Here is a 17,977-nt window from a genome sequence, read left to right as displayed (position 1 = left end):
AATTTTGTCATAAATTTAGGCCAAAATGTATTCTGCAACATGTCTTTGCTACAAAAAATCCCAATACGTGTAATTTAATTGGTTTATGTGAAAGTTATAGCGTTTACAAATGGCGGTATAGATACTGGAATAATTTTTTTTATTTTACTAGTAATGGCGGCAATCAGCAACTTATAGCGGGACTGCGGCGGGCATTCTGACACTGGGGGGAACTGACTTGCTGTCACTAACATCCTCAGTGACCCCAATACAGTGATCAGTGCTAATAAAAAGCACTGATCACTGTACTAATGGCACTAGGCAGAAGGGGTTAACATCTGGGGCGATCAAAGGGTTAACTGTGTGCTGGGTGTGTGCTTTACACTGTAAGCACACTGCTTTGTATGGCTGTGCTATGCAGAGCCATACAAAGTAGTGTGCAAGAGCTGACAGGGAGAGATCTGTATTGTTTACAAACAGTTCTCCCCCATCGGAAATATTGGATGATCACTGGGTGTTGGCGAATAATCACTGGCCAGGACCCGGTGATTGACAGCCGAGGCTGTGAATGGTGGCGCGGGTAGGGCGCACGCACTCTCCCTACCCAGTACTGCAAAATCATGCGCTTTTGCGCACCCATGCCTCTCATGTAGCAGTATTTCTACTATAGGGCGGCGCTGAACTGGTTAAAGTGGTTGTAAACCCTTACATATGCCCAGTGAAGTGACTGGCTTCAGGTGATATACAGAGAGGAAACAAATCCTCCCACATAAGTTGTACCTGTGCATCTACAGTCTTATCTTCTCTAAAAACCATTCAAAGTCCAGAATTTATACAGCTTGTCTGAGCTGCCAGAAAAAAAGGGACAGACAGCTAACATTGAATACTACAGAGCTCAGTGAGGAGAGCTGTGAGAGCTGATTGGAGGAAAGGGACCAGGGGCGGACTGACAACTCATTGGGGCAATAAGGGATCATGGGGCCCCTGTGTCCTTGCCCAAACTCAAAAAAGCCTATGAAAAAGGTACCAGGGGCATCTCATGGGGCCCCCTACTGACCCCTGGCCCTCGGGCAGTGCCCGAGTTTCCAAATGGTCAGTCTGCCCCTGGAAGGGACACCACACACACACACACGCAGAGCACACGGGAACAGAGCTGAAGCTGTCAATCTGCTGGAGGTTCCTCCCGTCACCTTTTTTCTCTTGGTGTCAGGAAAACTTGTCAGAAACTACTCAAGCAGATAGTGGAGGAATAGCAGACAGAAATGACACTCATTGCTCTGGATTGAGACACACTATAGAAGGATATGCTTTGTTCATATTTCATGTATGAGGTTTACAACCACTTGAAGTTTAGTTCCACTTTATGGACAGGATTAGAAGCCAATACCGTACATATGATGAGCGCGTCTCCAATCATACTCTGCCAGTTGCACTTGTTACAATGTAGCCGGTTCCAGCAGGCGGCCATTGTTGCGTGGAGCGGACAAGCGTCTTCAGACAAAGACGAAAGCATTCTGAAGGAATTTGGCCGCAATCACATTTTTCCCCTGAAATTACACAACGCTGAATGGAGACAGAGCCGTGTAATTGCGGCATTACCATCATTACAATGACGCTTCGCCTTATGCTTCCCATTCAGGATTTTTTTTTTAGAAGATGATGACAATTGATTTTTGTGGATTTTTTTTTTCTTCCCCTCTCCGGGCTGACAAATCGCTCCCTTCGCCACCCTGGTTTCCATGTTAGAAGATGATGGAGTGGCGTCATTCGGGGCCTGTTTGTTCTGGCACACTCGGTACACCATGGCGAGTGGGCGGATGTGTTGACAGATCCCTCTCCATCTTTTCATGGGAATGTGAACAGAATGTGAGACTGGAGAGGCGAGGACGCTTTTCCTGCTCTGATGTATTTATATGAAATAATGTTAATCATGATTAGCACTTCAACACCCGCAATGGGGGGATGCTGGGAGCAGACATTGCAAGCTTTTCATCATTGTAACCCGTTTCCACGGCAACGCCGACCCTGCGGAGAGAGGCGGAGAGGGGCTATTCATGCGGCTGAAACCTTGCTGCTTAAAGGGGGGCTCTGCCAGGTCTCCCACACATCAGCGGCCAACTGGTATTGTCCAGTGCTGAAAAATCACTGGTGATAGGTTCTAATTCTTCAATTTTATCATCCCATCGATGTGCGATTCATCCAAAAAAAATAATCCAATAGCTGCTGCTGCTTCCGTTTCCGATCGATTTAGATCAAGTTCGTTCACACTGAATCGATCGGACAGGGTGGAACATTATCAATCGTTTTGCATCCATTGGCAGCAATCGTATTTCGATCGATCAGATCGTGAGATGGCATGGTGGAAACAGAGACAGGATCGATAATTTATGATCGTATCTTCCAACTATTGATTTAAATCCACTTCTCCTTGTGTGGCATATTGATCGATTGGGTTATTGATTATAGATTTGTTATTCCTATCAGTATAGGTCAATTAGAAAAGATATTCATTGTTTATCGAAGTGTGCAGATTCAATTTAGATTGGATTTGAGAAAAACGGAGTCGATCAGGCAGAGCAGAAGATGATCGATCGGCAGCTCTGAATACTTAGTTACTTTGAAAATGACAGTATTGTGATCCATCAGATCATGTGATTACATGGAGGAAACAGAAGCATAATCAATCATTTATGAAGGTATCGTCTGACTATTGATTGAAGTCCACTTCCCATGCAGGGCATATCGAACGTTTGGGTTGTTGACTGTAGATCAATTATTCCTGTTGGGAGAGGGCCTCATGCCTCATATAGCAAGTCTTCTGTAGCCATCCTGCTGGTAGTAAGATGGGTGGGCTCAGCCTGTAGCCGAGGGGGTTTGCTGGCAGCCATGACACTTGCCAGCTCTTTAACCACTTCCATACCGGGCACTTTTACCCCCTTCCTGCCCCGGCCATTTTTCAGGTTTCAGCTCTCTCACACTTTGAATGACAATTGCGCGGTCATACAACATTGTACCCAAACTAAAATTTTATCATTTTCTTCACACAACTAGAGCTTTCTTTTGGTGGTATTTAATCAACACTGGGGTTTTTATTTTTTGCCAAATTAACAAAAAAAGACTGAAAATGTAAAAAAAAAAACACGTTTTTCTTTGTTTCTGTTATAAAAGTTTGCAAATAAATAATTTTTCTTCCTAAATTTAGGCCAAGATGTATTCTGCTACATGTCTTTGGTGAAAATAACCCAAATTAGTATTTATTATTTAGTCTGTAGGAAAGTTATAGAGTTCACAAACTATGGTATAGATCTGAATATTGATCAATCCTGAAGTACTGACAGCCAATCTAATTTCTTGAGGTCCAACAATGTCAGAACAGTACAGATATCCCCCAAATGACCCCTTTTTGTAGACAGTCCGACGAATTTCATAAGAGGCATGGCGAGTTTTTTGAAGTTGTAATTTTTTTGTCATAATTTTTTCGGAAAATGAAAAAATAAAAACAAATATTTTCACTATTTTGTTTTTTACATACTGTAACCAGTGCAGTACAGCGTCATCATATATCTGGCTTGACGGTGATCAGGGACACTGACTGGTGACAGTACGAAAAAAAAAAATTATAATTTTTTAAAAAAATTTCTATATTTTTTTATTAGTTTTAATTTTTTTCTTAAATTTTTTTTTTTTAAGATTTTTTTTCATATTTCACTAGGACCAAAGTAGTAACATTGTACTACTTTGGGGAAGTGATCTGTATTTTATTTTTTTTACACAATTTTGCTTATAGCAAAGAATTTCTTCGAGGTACACGGCCGGTGACAGATCGCACCACAGAGCAGCCCTGCGGGCAGACGCACTGCGCATGCCTGAAAGGACGCCATATGGCGTCCACCCGGATGGACGAGGTGTTTGTCCGGTTAAAATAGGTGGCTTGCTGTTTCTGAAGATAAACACTGGGGGGCATGGGTATCACTCTTCCCCTCCTTCCTCTACACATGGAGAATGATACCGTATTTTTCGCTCCATAAGACGCACTTTTTTCCCCCCAAGAAAGGGGGAAAAATGTCAGTGCGTCTTATGGAGCGAATATAAAGCGGCCGGTCCGGTATTTCTGCCGCCACCATGTCAGAATACCGGGCCGGCTGCTCAGCTGTTCTCTCCTGCAGGGCCTTACCTGTTCCTCGCTCCAGCGCTGCAGTCTTCCCGCACTGGCTTCTGTGACAGCCGGGTGCCCACTGCGCATGCGCTGCGTTTTGTGAATGATCCAGTGCTTTCTGGGACACATGACAGGTCCCAGAAGGCGCCGGGCCATTCACAAAGCGCAGCGCTTCTCGCACATGCGCAGTGGGCACCCGGCTGTCACAGAAGCCGGCGCGGGAAGAAGAGAGAAGGACAACTCCACGGAAGTGGGAGTGGATACCTGTCAAATTCAGGTACCTGCTCCCCCTCCCTCCCCAAAGGTCAGCAGTCTCTGGTCATCTCCTTTACTGTCTGCAGTCTCTGGTCATCCCCTGCACTGTCTGCAGTCTCTGGTTATTCCCTGCACTGTCTGCAGTCTCTGGTCATCTGTACTGTGTCCCTGGTATTTTCCCTGTACTATGTCCGCAGTCTCTGGTCATCTCCTGTACTGTGTCCGCAGTCTCTGGTCATCTGTACTGTGTCCGCAGTCTCTGGTCATCTCCTGTACTGTGTCCGCAGTCTCTGGTCATCTCCTGTACTATGTCCGCAGTCTCTGGTCATCTCCTGTACTATGTCCGCAGTCTCTGGTCATCCCCTGTACTGTGTCCGCAGTCTCCGGTCATCTCCTGTACTGTGTCCACAGTCTCTGGTCATCTCCTGTACTGTGTCCGCAGTCTCTGGTCATCTCCTGTACTGTGTCCTCAGTCTCCGGTCATCCCCTGTACTGTGTCCTCAGTCTCTGGTCATCTCCTGTACTGTGTCCTCAGTCTCTGGTCATCCCCTGTACCGTGTCCGCAGTCTCTGGTCATCTCCTGTGCTGTGTCCGCAGTCTCTGGCCATGTCCTGTACTGTGTCCGCAGTCTCTGGCCATGTCCTGTACTATGTCCGCAGTCTCTGGCCATATCCTGTACTATGTCCGCAGTCTCTGGCCATATCCTGTACTATGTCCGCAGTCTCTGGTCATCCCCTGTACTGTGTCCTCAGTCTCTGGTCATCTCCTGTACTGTGTCCGCAGTCTCTGGTCATCCCCTCTACTTTGTCTGCAGTACATTGGTTCAGAATTTTTTTTCCCCCTGTTTTTCTCCTCTAAAACCTAGGTGCGTCTTATGGAGCGAAAAATACGGTAGGTCCGGTTACTATGGTGATGATGGTGGCCAGTGTTAGTTTTAGGGCTCATGTACACGGGATGTTTGGTAAACACTTCTGAACAATGGAAACTGACTGCTGGAAAAAAGGATGATAAAAAATGCCTGTTTAGTCGCATTTGCATACCGCGTTTATGCGCGTTTATCTGCATTTGCGTTTAGAAGCGTTTTTTTAAAGCTAACCTCAGGAGACCTTCCCAAATGCCCAGAATGCACTGAAAAACAGTAAATAATTAACTATTTCAGACATTTTGAGAGAAATAGAGAGAGCAGAAGCAGAGAGAGCAGTACGTGTTGAGATGACCTGTCTTTTCTGGTTGTATGCACTATGGATCCCATCATGAGTATAATGCGGTGCGTTCTACCATTTTTTCCTTCACGCAAAACCTGGAACTGACTGCGCTGGTGTGCCGGGTCCATTTAAATACATGGAAAACGCTTTGCATGCATTTCTGATGATGAAAAAAGGCTCTGGACAGCATCTGAATATGGAACAGGTAAAAAATGCTTCTAAACGCAAACATTTATAAATGCAGTTAGCCGCGTTTACAAGCATTTGGTGTTTGAAGCGCTGATAAAATCTACTCCTGAAGTTTGGTGCATTCAGAAAAATGACTGTAAACTCAACTGCCTGTAAATGATGATGTATACATGGAGACATAGGAAAACATTAGGGAGAAAACTGCTGAAAAAAAACGCAGAAAAGCTCCTGAACGTCAGTTTATCAGCTGCAGTGTACATGAACCCTTAGAGTCAAATTTTGATTTTGTTTCAGTTATGGTCTTTAGACTAAAATGCTGTTTTAGATGTATTTTACTCATCTGAATTGGTTTAGTTTAAGTCGACTAAAATCTCCAGTACATTTTACTTGTCTAAAATCGAATGGGTTTAGCTAAATTGTAATCCATTATTTAGGTATTTCACCAGAATTGCCAAACTCATTATATACTCCTGGAGTCAAAATCTAATAAGATGTTATTATTGATGGTATTAAGGTTTGAACATGCACTGCAGACACAGGTTCAGACGTTGTGATATAGAACGTCTTTATAAAACAAACCAAGTTTCATAAACAAGCAAAAATATTGCTTTTTGACAAACAGAAGTGCAACTTAAAAATATATAAAAAACAAAACAAAACTGTAAACACTATTGGCTGTAATGCTATTGCACATATTACCTGAATATATTACCAACATTAAATATTAATTAAAAAAAAAAGGAAAAGCTTTTTTCTTTTCTTTTTTTATTTCAGCAGCTTAGTAGATGTCCCCTAGATATTCTTATGCTCTTTGTTCATTTTGACGTCAAATTTTGATTTAGCATTAGCTTTAGTCTTTTGACTAACATGCCATTTTAGTTTTAGTCGTATTTTAGTCATCTGAATTGTTTTAGTTTGTGTTGTATTTTATTCGACTAAAAGAGTTGTAATTTAGTCAGTGAAAATATTTTCCTTGATGAAATTACGACTATTGAAGGACAGAAGCAGATCTTCCATTCCTCCTCCTGCCGGCACGGTGCACACACCTCTGGTGAGCAGTATGTCCGGACCAGGGGCGGACTGATCATTTGAGCACTCGGCACTGCCCAAGGGCCTGGGGTCAGTATTGGGCCCCATGAGATGCCCCTGGTACCTTTTTATAGGCTTTTTTGGGGGTGGGTCCAGGTATGGCCTCATGCTTCCAGTAGTGACACTGACCCTAGCCAAATGCAAAACTAATGAAAAACAGTCAGAAAAGAGGAGTAGGAAAAAAAATGTCAGTGGCCTCCACCTGTAAAACTATTCCTGTTTTGGGGGTCATCTTATTGTTGCCCATCTAGTGCACCTGTTGTTAATTTCATTAATACCGAAGAAGCTGAAACTAATTAACAACCCCCTTTGCTAGACACAAAGAAAAGCATCACAGCTGCGGCATGTGTACACCCTGGCTGCTGCTTTCCCAGCTAATGGGGGAGCACTTGTGGAGTAGTAAAAACGTGGTAGTGAGAATCCTTCCCCCCAACAGCAAGTGTATGACAGATTACACTGAACTAGGTGTTCTATTACTGGCTTTTGTAAGGCTACATTTAGACATGCAGCAACACTGCCATGCCTCTGAAAAGCATTCTGCATGCAGGTAGCTTTTCAGATGTGTTTGATAGACAGTGAGGAGGCAATATGTCGTCTCCTCGCCCCCTGTTTTAACCCCATAAATGCCACACCACAGCACTGCAATCACATTTATTGGTCAGGTTCAGTGGTGGTACTGTCTGTTGATCATGACGGGAGGATAGTTATTACATTGAAGCAAAGTGCTTCAGCATATGAACATCCCTGTCTGCTGCCTTTGCAGCTTGGAAAGGGAGGGGAGTGAAAATGCGACTCAGCTGCATGATTTTACTCCCCCACAACAGCAGGTCTAAATGAACCCCCTAGGGCACGGGTGCTCAATGTCTTGAAGAGCGAGGGCCACTTAAGTGGTTTGGTAACTGGTCATGGGCCACAATGATATGAAATGGTTCAGAAATTTGCATTTTTTTATTTTGAATGGTGTAATGAACATTTTTCTCCTGCAGTCGCTGAATTCCGGCAGGAGGGAGAGGAAGAGAAGCCAGATTTCAGCAGTTGCAGGAGGAAAATGGAGAGGATCGGTTCCTGTATATGCCGCCCCCGACTCCCCTCCTGTCCAAGTGTATAATGGGACAGGGAGGCCGCATGGGCCCCCTGGAGCATGGGGTGGGTTCGCCATTGCAACCCCTGTCACCACACCAGTTGTTGGTGGTGGGTGGTGGTAAAAACATGTCTCAACATTGGGGTTTTACTGCCCCCCAAACAACAAATGTAAACAAACCCTTACTGTCCCGAGCCCCCTACAAGGCTGTTTTCACAGCTGTGGGTTAGCTGTGCTTTGCCATAGACTTCTATTATATCTTGCGGGTGTGGTGCTCTTTCTGAAAATGCACCAAAACTCCTGCATTCAGATTCCCTGGTTTGAGGTCGAGGGCCACATCAGAGGGCTTCTAGGGACAATTGTGGCCCGCGGGTCACAGGCTGAGCACCCCTGCCTTGGGGTCCATTCACACCGGCTGCTGCCTTACAACCCAGTGGCTGGTGTGCGGTGCGATGCCATGAGATCACAGCAATGGCTATTGCGGCGCATTGCACTGTTCCCTTTTTTAAAAAAAACAAACTTTATTGAAATGTCACACAATGGCAGGTCATTAAGTTTTGTTGGCTGGCGTAATGCAAGGCGGTAGATTGCCATGCACTGCGTTGTGCTGGAAAAAAGTACAGCCTGCTGTATTGTACACGGCCTGCACACCACTGCAATGTAGTAATGGAAACCAGGCACATAGGAGACAAGTAATGTCGCCATGTCTTGCTGGGGACTGTGCTGGAATAGCCGCCCGACACAGTCCCACCATACCTGCTATGAATAAATGGTCCTTACCCCAAGTTCACACCTAAGCGTTTTCCACAGTGTTGTGTAGTACAGTCCATTTAACATGATTTCCTATGGGACACGTTCACATTTGTGCGTTTTCACCCGGTGCGTTTTTTGGAAAGGGTCAGGGACTTTTTTGAACGTTTTTGGTTCTATAGACTTCAGTGGGAACCTGAAGAAAAGCATCTATTGTGTTTTTGCTGCATATGTGATACATTTGTGTTTAAAATCTGAAAAATGAAAAAAAAAAAAAAAAAACTGCATCAAAACGCGTCAAAAACACAAGTGCAAAAACGCAATGCAGAAAAGCCTCAAACGCAGCCTGCATAGGTGCAGGTGGAGCATTTATTTCTTTATTTCACCTCTTCCCAACCACCTAACACGTACATGCAGCTGCGGGAAAGGTGGGCTTTAACCCTTTTGCTGCCAGAGCCAGTTTTTTTTTTCGTTTTTTGCATACGTGTTTAAAAAATATTAGGCCTGAAGATTAGGCCCTGGAGAATAAAATGGTGGTAGTTCCAATTTTTGTATTCCACACCCTATTAGCGCAACAGTTTATCAAACATAGAAATGAATTTCGGGGCACACAAATGTGATATATTACTCAATTTATTGGTAAAAAATAAAAGAGGAGGTTGGGCCGAGTTAATAGATACCCAGCATGCCAAGCTTTACGATGTATTGGGTAGTTTGTTCTTCCTTATATTACTGTTTGGTCAATCTATAGTTAATTGTATTTTCAGATGTTACTAAAAGAGATTGTAGAATCAGATTGAGCAGTCTACGGCAGGGGCGGACTGACAACTCATGGGGCCCCCAGGCAATAGGGGATCATGGGGCCCCTGTGTCCTTGCCCAAACTCAAAACAGCCTATGAAAAAGCTACCAGGGGCATCTCATGGGCCCCCTACTGACCCCAGGCCCTTGGGCAGTGCCCGAGTTTCCAAATGGTCAGTCCGCCCCTGGTCTATGGTATCCCTGAGGCCTTGTTCTCTTTCTGACTGCTTATCAATGGCACTGACAATTGTTAAAGCAGAAATTGGATGGAGGGTAAAACATGGCAGCATTAGCATTGTCTTATGTCACAGTGAGGAAGAAATTACATTACCTGTAGAGTTTGACAGACATTGACTCTTCACAACTGCCTCCATTCACTTCTTCTGAATATATGCTACATGTGTAACTAATGTAGGGAACTGTTATTTTATACACTAGTTGTGGTTTGTTTACATCCATATACAGCCACTACCATAGAGGTCCCATTACAGACAAGTCCCTAGGTGTGCTTCCTGCCCCTACAAGGAGGTCAAGAAACCCCAGGATGTTATATAGTTTTGTTTTCCAGGAAGTATCAGGCAGAGGGTACCAGCCTGCCATGTGCTATGTATCTGGGGAGAACTGTATGGGGATTCTGTGAGTAATGATCCAGATTAACAAGGCTGCTATCTATGTAGTTGTTACTGAAGCAGATTAGGTCTGCCTCTGTTATATTTCAACTTCTGTATAGGAACCCTAATATCTCTGTAAGAGAGAGATTTGTGGTTCATTATCATTATTCTATTTACACACTGCAGAATCCTTATAGTTGTCTATATATATATATATATATAGATCAGTGTTTTCACCTGCATAAGACTGTCAGGGGAACTTTCTGTTAATTGCAGTGTATCTTTGCAGCCTCTTTGCTTGAAGAGCCTTATTGGTCTGGATCTCTCTTTAGCTAGGATTAGCATAGGGAGCGTTGGATAGATTAGGCTAGAGGTAGGTTAGGCATCCAACGGCCACTTAGACAGATAGAGGCCCGGTTGCAGTGACAGCCCAGTTTAGGGATAGGGACTAAGAGTGAGGATAGATAGAGCATTTTATCCTTTTAGGTGATGCATCGCTGATCTTCAGACAAGCAGTGCAATCATCCGCATGTTACTTGGACGCCATCACAGCATCTAAAGTGGAAGCGTGCATCTTATTGACTCTCACCTCTCCAGGGGCCCCTGCAACCGGACTGCGCTATAACCCATGGTTGGAGGTATTCTGTATACTACATGCACATATACCCGGGTATAATTGCAACCTCCCAATTTATGCTAAATTGTAATTCCTGAATGTTATTCTTATGCATCCTGTTTTATGTGGCTGCTTTATATAAACTTTGCATTAACCTCATACAGGTGTGGTGACATGTTTTCATGTTAGAAATATAAGCTGGGGGCATTAATACTGCTATGTATAGTTACTTTAAGTTGTCCACCTGTTACATTCCTAGAAAGTGGTGAGTCTCCTCAATTGCAGGATCCCTATTCTAGGTGGAGGCACTGCCATTTGTATTATCACAACCCCCTCTTCCATATAGCGAAGGCTCAGGATTGCCTACTCATATACCGGTTAGCGCCATAGCTTGTTTGGTGTGGGCCATTTCACATAACCCCCCCCAAAACAGGGCTACACTAACATATATACATAATATACAATATATATATATATATTTATTTGTGGGTGTTGTCATCATGAATAATTATTATAATTACAGGGTGCCATCCAGCATCCTTTACATAAATATTTCCAAACCTGATTTTACATTGCTGATTACCCAGGAATAAGAACCTAAATTTAAAATGACAGATGTATTCAGTGTTGCATATTGCTTTACACCTGTCTCACCTGACCTGCGCACTCAGTATATAGAAGCCAGAGGCAGCCAGGCGATTAGCATGCTCAGAAGGTGCTCAGCAATGACATATCTCACAGGACAGTTTACAGAGCACAACAGTGGACTCAGCCAGCTTGACTCTTTGCTGCCACCCCTTGGTGAAACTTGATTTTTTTTTTCTTTTTCGTTATTTTATATTATAATAGCTGAAAGAACAATTGTATTGGCATTGGTTTACATTACTCCATAGAATGGATCTGACTTTGCAAAGATGGACAACATTAAAAAAGCAAAAAATAATCGCAAGGTTTCCTGCAAGGTTTCACAGCGTGAGGAAAGTACTGCCGATAACCGACAATTGCCAGAGGACAGATCGGCACCGATCATCAGGGCACTGATGATCAGTGCCCTGATGATCGGTGCCCAGCAGTGCCGCCCATAAGTGCCCAGCAGTGCCACCCACCTGTGCCCAGCAGTGCCCCCCCCATCAGTGCTGCCGAGCAGTGCCACCCATCAGTGCCCAGCAGTGCCATCAGTCAGTGCCACAGATCAGTGCTGCCCATCAGTGCCGCCTAACAGTGCCCATCATTGTTGCATATCAGTGCCGCCTCATCAGTGCCGCCTATCCATGCCACCTAATAAGTGCAAACTATCAGTGCCCATCAGTGCAGCCTCATCAACGCACATCAGTGAAGGAGGAAAATTACCTGTTTGCAAAATGTTATAATAGAAACAAAGAAAAACTTTTTTTTTTTACTCAAATTTTTTGCTCTTTTTTTGTTTATAGCGCAAAAAATAAAATACCCAGCACTGAGTACATAGCACCAAAAGAAAGCTCTATGTGTGTGAAAAAAATTCTACAAATTTCATATGGGTACAGTGTTACATGACTGCGCAATTGTCATTCAAAGTGCGACAGCGGTGGAAGCTGAAAATTGGCCTGGGCAGGAAGGGAGTATAAGTAGGCAGGGGGTTAATTGCCATTTTAACCCATGTGTGTCTGTACCAAGGCAAAACATTCCCGTGGATAGAAACCTTTGATCTGGGCCATTTGGGTGATTTATGTTTTCATTATGATTTAAAAAGGAGCCAAACAAGTATGTGATAATAAATGGCTTCATATGATCATCATCCTTCAATAAAAGACAGTTTTTTGGCATGATCAGTCATATTTTCAATATCAATGCAAAAATTTCACAATTTCTGGCAGGGTATGCAAACTGATAGATAGATAATAGATAGATAGAGAACATTTCATTCTGTTGGGATTAAGCTTTTTATTGAAAAATGTGCTTTAAATATAACAGAGTATCTTGGCATTCTTTATAGCATTTAGAAATTTTAGAACAGTCTTTACATAAAATACAAAATAAAAGCAGAAAACCTGTGACGTCATTCGGTGTGCCCCTCCTTCCCCGATCTCTGTCACCCTCACACTATATTTCATCCTCCTCTCATGTGGCTGGAGGACTACAAATGCTTTGGTTTCATCTCTGTACAATTTCCAAACAAATAAAAAAACTAAATAAATAACTCTGTAAAAAAGATGATTTTTGGAAAGCTCTGCTACAGAAAGTAGTGCAGGATGAGGCTCTGCTACAGAACACGGTGCAGCATAAGGCCCTGCTACAGAATGTGGTGCAGGATGAGGCTCTGCTACAGAATGTGGTGCAGGATGAGGCTCTGCTACAGAATGTGGTGCAGGATGAGGCTCTGCTACAGAATGTGGTGCAGGATGAGGCTCTGCTACAGAATGTGGTGCAGGATGAGGCTCTGCTACAGAATGTGGTGCAGAATGAGTCTCTGCAACAGAATGTGGTGCAGAATGAGGCTCTACTACAGAATGTGGTGCAGAATGAGGCTCTACTACAGAATGTGGTGCAGAATGAGTCTCTGCAACAGAATGTGGTGCAGAATGAGGCTCTACTACAGAATGTGGTGCAGAATGAGGCTCTACTACAGAATGTGGTGCAGAATGAGGCTCTGCTACAGAATGTGGTGCAGAATGAGGCTCTGCTACAGAATGTGGTGCAGAATGAGGCTCTGCTACAGAATGTGGTGCAGAATGAGGCTCTGCTACAGAATGTGGTGCAGAATGAGGCTGTGCTGCAGAACATGGTGCAGTCTGAGGCTCTACTACAAAATGTGGTGTAGGATGAAGCTCTGCTATAGAATGTGGTGCAGGATGAGGCTATGCTGCAAAATGTGGTGCAGGATGAGGCTATGCTGCAAAATGTGGTGCAGGATGAGGCTATGCTGCAAAATGTGATGCAGGATGAGGCTATGCTGCTGAACGTGGAGCAGCATGAGAATCTGTATTGAATGTAGTTTAGGATGAGGCTCTGCTACAGAACCTGGTGCAGGAGGAGGCTCTACTACAAAATGTGGTGCAGAATGTGGTGCAGAATGCGGCTCTGCTACAGATTGTGGTGCAGGGTGAGACTCTGCTACAGAGTGTGGCACCCAGATGTGGCTCTGCTACAGAACGCAATGCAGGATGAGGCTGCTCTACAGAATGCAGTTCAGGATGGAGCTCTGCTAAAGAAAAGGGTGCAAAATGAGGCTCCGCGACAGAACACGATTCAGGATGGGGCTCTACTACAGAATGTGGTGTAGTATGAAACTCTGCTACAGCACGTGATATGTGATTAGGTCCTGCTACAGAAAGCAGTGTACGATGAGGCTGTGCTGCAGAACAGGGCACAGGATGAAGCTCTGCTGCAGAACAGGGCACAGGATGAGGCTCTGCTGCAGAACAGGGCACAGGATGAGGCTCTGCTGCAGAACAGGGCACAGGATGAGGCTCTGCTGCAGAACAGGGCACAGGATGAGGCTCTGCTGCAGAACAGGGCACAGGATGAGGCTCTGCTGCAGAACAGGGCACAGGATGAGGCTCTGCTGCAGAACAGGGCACAGGATGAGGCTCTGCTCACAGTGTGATGTAGGATGAAGCTTTTCTACAGAACATGGTGCAGGATAAAGGTGTGATGGAGAATACTGCACTTTCTGGTAATGACAAAAATGAATGAACAAATAAAGCATCCTTGCACGGCTCTGATTGGAGGTTACTGTTGACTCCTCCCCGTATGAGCATTCTCCAACGTCCTGGACCAGTATTATGGCGACTCTGGAGATATCCTGGACTGGAAGTAGACTGGCACAATCCCCTCATCTGTATACAGACTTCCAGTGTTGGTTTATAAAACATCCCCCCCCCCCTCTCCACTGTGCCACCTCCATGTCCTCCAATATTAAAAACTTCCCAATTATAGACAGAACCCCAACCACAGAAGTAGACTCCACTTCACCAAAAATCCCGATACATGTCCAGTCCTGAAATATATTTGTACATTCTGGAACCATAAAAATACTGCCGAAACAAAACCCCAGCCTAGAACCTGCAGAGGTCACTCCTAGACACTGCGCCAAAGTTTTGCATGACTAGCATGTCCTGCAGAAGACCGTTTCTGATTGGTGCATATAGAACGGGACACATTTCTCTGTGTAAATATTCACATATCCTGTACATCTACAGTGGTGGCCTCTGTGAAATATTAATCTTGCGGCTTAAATCAATATTCTTGGGGTTTGAAGGTTTGAAGAAAGATGCAGAATGGGCCGACAGGAGTTCAGGGAGAACACAATGATTATACTCATAAAGCAAGTTATTGGACATCCCTTGAAGAACTACAAACCCCAGCATTCTCCACTAATCAGACACACATCTCACTCCTTACTTCATTTTACAATAAAATAAAGCTCAAAAAATGTATAAAAACTGATACAGAAAATTCCAATATACTTAGAGATCATTTACAGCCTTACTGAGCTTTCAGTCTAAATCAGCTAAATACACCCCAGGGGCATCAAAGCAAAAGATGTGCAAAGTCTTACAGTTTTTTTTTTTTTTTTTTAGAAAGCAGCTACAGCCGAACTAGAATAGCTGGTCCCCTGCTAGCAATCTGCAGAGAAGGACCCTTGCTCTCTATGTGAAAACAGAGGTCTCTCTGCAAAGGGTCTACACACCCCTTCACTGAGCTAGAATTTAGGAGAAAAGCCTGGCCCCTGCCATTCTATAGAGAAGGACCCTTGCTCTCTATGTGAAAACAGTGGTCCCTCTGCAGAGGTCCTACACACCCCTTTGCTGAGCTAGAATTTAGGAAAAAGCCTGGCCCCTGCCATCACTCTATAGAGAAGGACCCTTGCTCTCTATGTGAAAACAGTGGTCCCTCTGCAGAGGTCCTACACTCCCCTCTGCTGAGCTAGAATTGAGGAGAAAAGCCTGGCCCCTGCCAGCATTCTATAGAGAAGGACCATTGCTCTCTATGTGAAAACTGTGGTCCCTCTGCAGATGTCCTACACTCCCCTCTGCTGAGCTATAATTGAGGAGAAAAGCCTGGCCCCTGCCAGCATTCTATAGAGAAGGACCCCCCTGCTCTCTATGTGAAAACTGTGGTTCCTCTGCAGAGGTCCTACACTCCCCTCTGCTGAGCTAGAATTGAGGAGAAAAGCCTGGCCCCTGCCAGCATTCTATAGAGAAGGACCCTTGCATTTTAAGTGACAACAGTGGTCTCCTTGCAGAAAACCTACACACCCTCTGCTGAGCTAGAATTCAGGAGAAAAGCCTGGCCCCTGCCAGCATTCTATAGAGAAGGACCCTTGCTCTCTATGTGAAAACAGTGGTCCCTCTGCAGAGGTCCTACACTCCCCTCTGCTGAGCTAGAATTCTTTTTACTGATTGCAAAGCTATAGATCAGACTCAGCAGGAGGCATGAAGAAAAGCCTGTCTCCTGCCAGCATTCTATAAAGAAGGACCCTTGCTTGAAACAGTGGTCCCTCTGCAGAGGTTCTACACACGCCTCTGCTAGGCTAGAATTCACCAATTAAAAGCATCCATTTTACTGATTGCAAAGTTATAGGTCAGAATCAGCAGGGGGCATGTCGGTCCTTTGCAGAAAAACCGCTGCTTCCATACAGAGAACAAGGGTCCTGCTCTGCAGCATACTGGCAAGGGACAGGCTTTTCTACTCAGGATGTAACTGCCTTTGCAGCCCTCCAGTTGTTGTGGAACTACATGTCCCATGAGGCATTGCAAAACTAAGCATGACAGCAAGGCAGAGGCATGATGTGACTTGTAGTTCTGAAATTGCTGGAGGGTTGCTGTTGTCCACCCTTGCCCTGGAATGTATTCAGCTGATTCAGTTGGGCTGTAAACGTTTTTTAGGACTGTCAATATTAAAAAACACTCGATTGTTCTGACGTGCCCGGCTTCTTTTCAAATATCAATATGTTGCAGCAAAAAGGTTAAAGTTATAAAATATAAAAAACGAAGGACTCGCGTCTGTTTGTCTGTGAATATAAAACGGCGCTTTGGACAGTGATGGGTCATTTTCCAAATGTGAGAGCTTTGCTGGGAGGGTCTGTAGGTGATAGAACAGACGTGGATGCATTATAAGGACACACAGGGAAAATCCCATTGGCCGTTAAGATCCAGCTTGTTGTGAAATCAGTAGAATATATCGCCCATATCTGGGCAGAATGAAAATATTTCATATCATCGTTGGCTGCTTAGTCTTGTAAACATTCAGTCATAAATAATACTGAGCTGGATCACACCAAGGACCCCGCCTGACTCTGAGCTGGAACCATAACCGGCACGGCCCCCATGCGCACCAGATTGGACGGAGTCACCCCAGACGGAATGTTTAAATCCTTCCTGGGAGCTTGCTGTTCCACACCGTTGGTCTTCTGGGCAGGGCTTCTGCTTGTTGGCACGGCTGTAGTGTAGTAGTTGCCATTCACTGGCGCCATGTATGCGGGCAGGGACTGGCTGGACATACTGGGGGTCGGTGTTGTGACTCGGCCTCTGTCGCTGATATAGGGGGGTCTGTAGCCGGCGGTGCTGCCTATGGCAGTATTTATGGATGTGGTGTCAGAGGGGGACTTGGGAGGGTAAGGCTTGTGGTCCCGGTTGCTGTTCATGGAGGATAGGGTGCCATTTTTGAAAGTAAGGTCTGACCCATTTGCCTTTACCCAAGTGAGGGTTTTTGGAGCCGCTGCATCCTCCCTGCAGATAAAGCAGAGATATTGAAATTAGGAGTTTAATTTATTATACTTGAAAAAATAAGTAATCATTTTACATGGAAAGTACTGCGTATTTTCAATATGTAGAACTCAAGGAAACCAAAATAAAAATAACCCTTTAGTAGAAAAACATAAAAAGGCATTTTTGTTTCGCTATTTACCTTTAAACCTGTGTTGTTTTACGCATTACTCCTTTTCATCAGTAGATGTCCTCAGTCTTCTGGGTTGAATGACATCCAACATCATTCAAACCACTTCCTTTGAGCCCAGTTTGTCATGGATCCACCCCCAGACAGCCTGAATTCACTGTGCTACACTAAACAGAGCTCCAGCATCATTATGTGAACGCCATTCTAAGCAGCAGTAAGTACCGCCCACCGCCACCTCCAGAGGAGAAGAGGAAGGACCTATGAAGCCATCAGAACGTGCAGATGACCCTTGGAAAAAGGTGTATATGAGCCTTATTGGGAGTTTAGGGGTGGAGGTGTATTTTTTTAAACTATAATTTAGCTTTGAAAT

At 44.5% G+C, this 17,977-nt stretch overlaps 1 protein-coding gene across 2 annotated transcripts in view; it reads right to left on the bottom strand.

Moving 5' to 3' along the window:
• Positions 1 to 12,626: 12,626 nt before the first annotated feature.
• The window catches only part of ESAM (endothelial cell adhesion molecule), a 103,096-nt gene continuing 97,745 nt past the window's right edge, over positions 12,627 to 17,977 (bottom strand). For both annotated transcript variants that reach the window (XM_089680905.1, XM_089680906.1), the window contains one exon: positions 12,627 to 17,441. In XM_089680905.1, the coding sequence (XP_089537031.1) occupies positions 16,985 to 17,441 (457 nt within the window). In that variant the 3' untranslated portion in view covers positions 12,627 to 16,984. The remainder of the gene's footprint in view (positions 17,442 to 17,977) is intronic.

The sequence above is a fragment of the Staurois parvus genome, unplaced genomic scaffold, assembly GCF_062004578.1.
Source record: "Staurois parvus isolate SC_StPar_1 unplaced genomic scaffold, SC_StPar_1.0 ptg000253l, whole genome shotgun sequence".
In the NCBI taxonomy this organism is placed as follows: domain Eukaryota; kingdom Metazoa; phylum Chordata; class Amphibia; order Anura; family Ranidae; genus Staurois; species Staurois parvus.
This window is presented reverse-complemented; position numbering and strand designations above follow the sequence as displayed.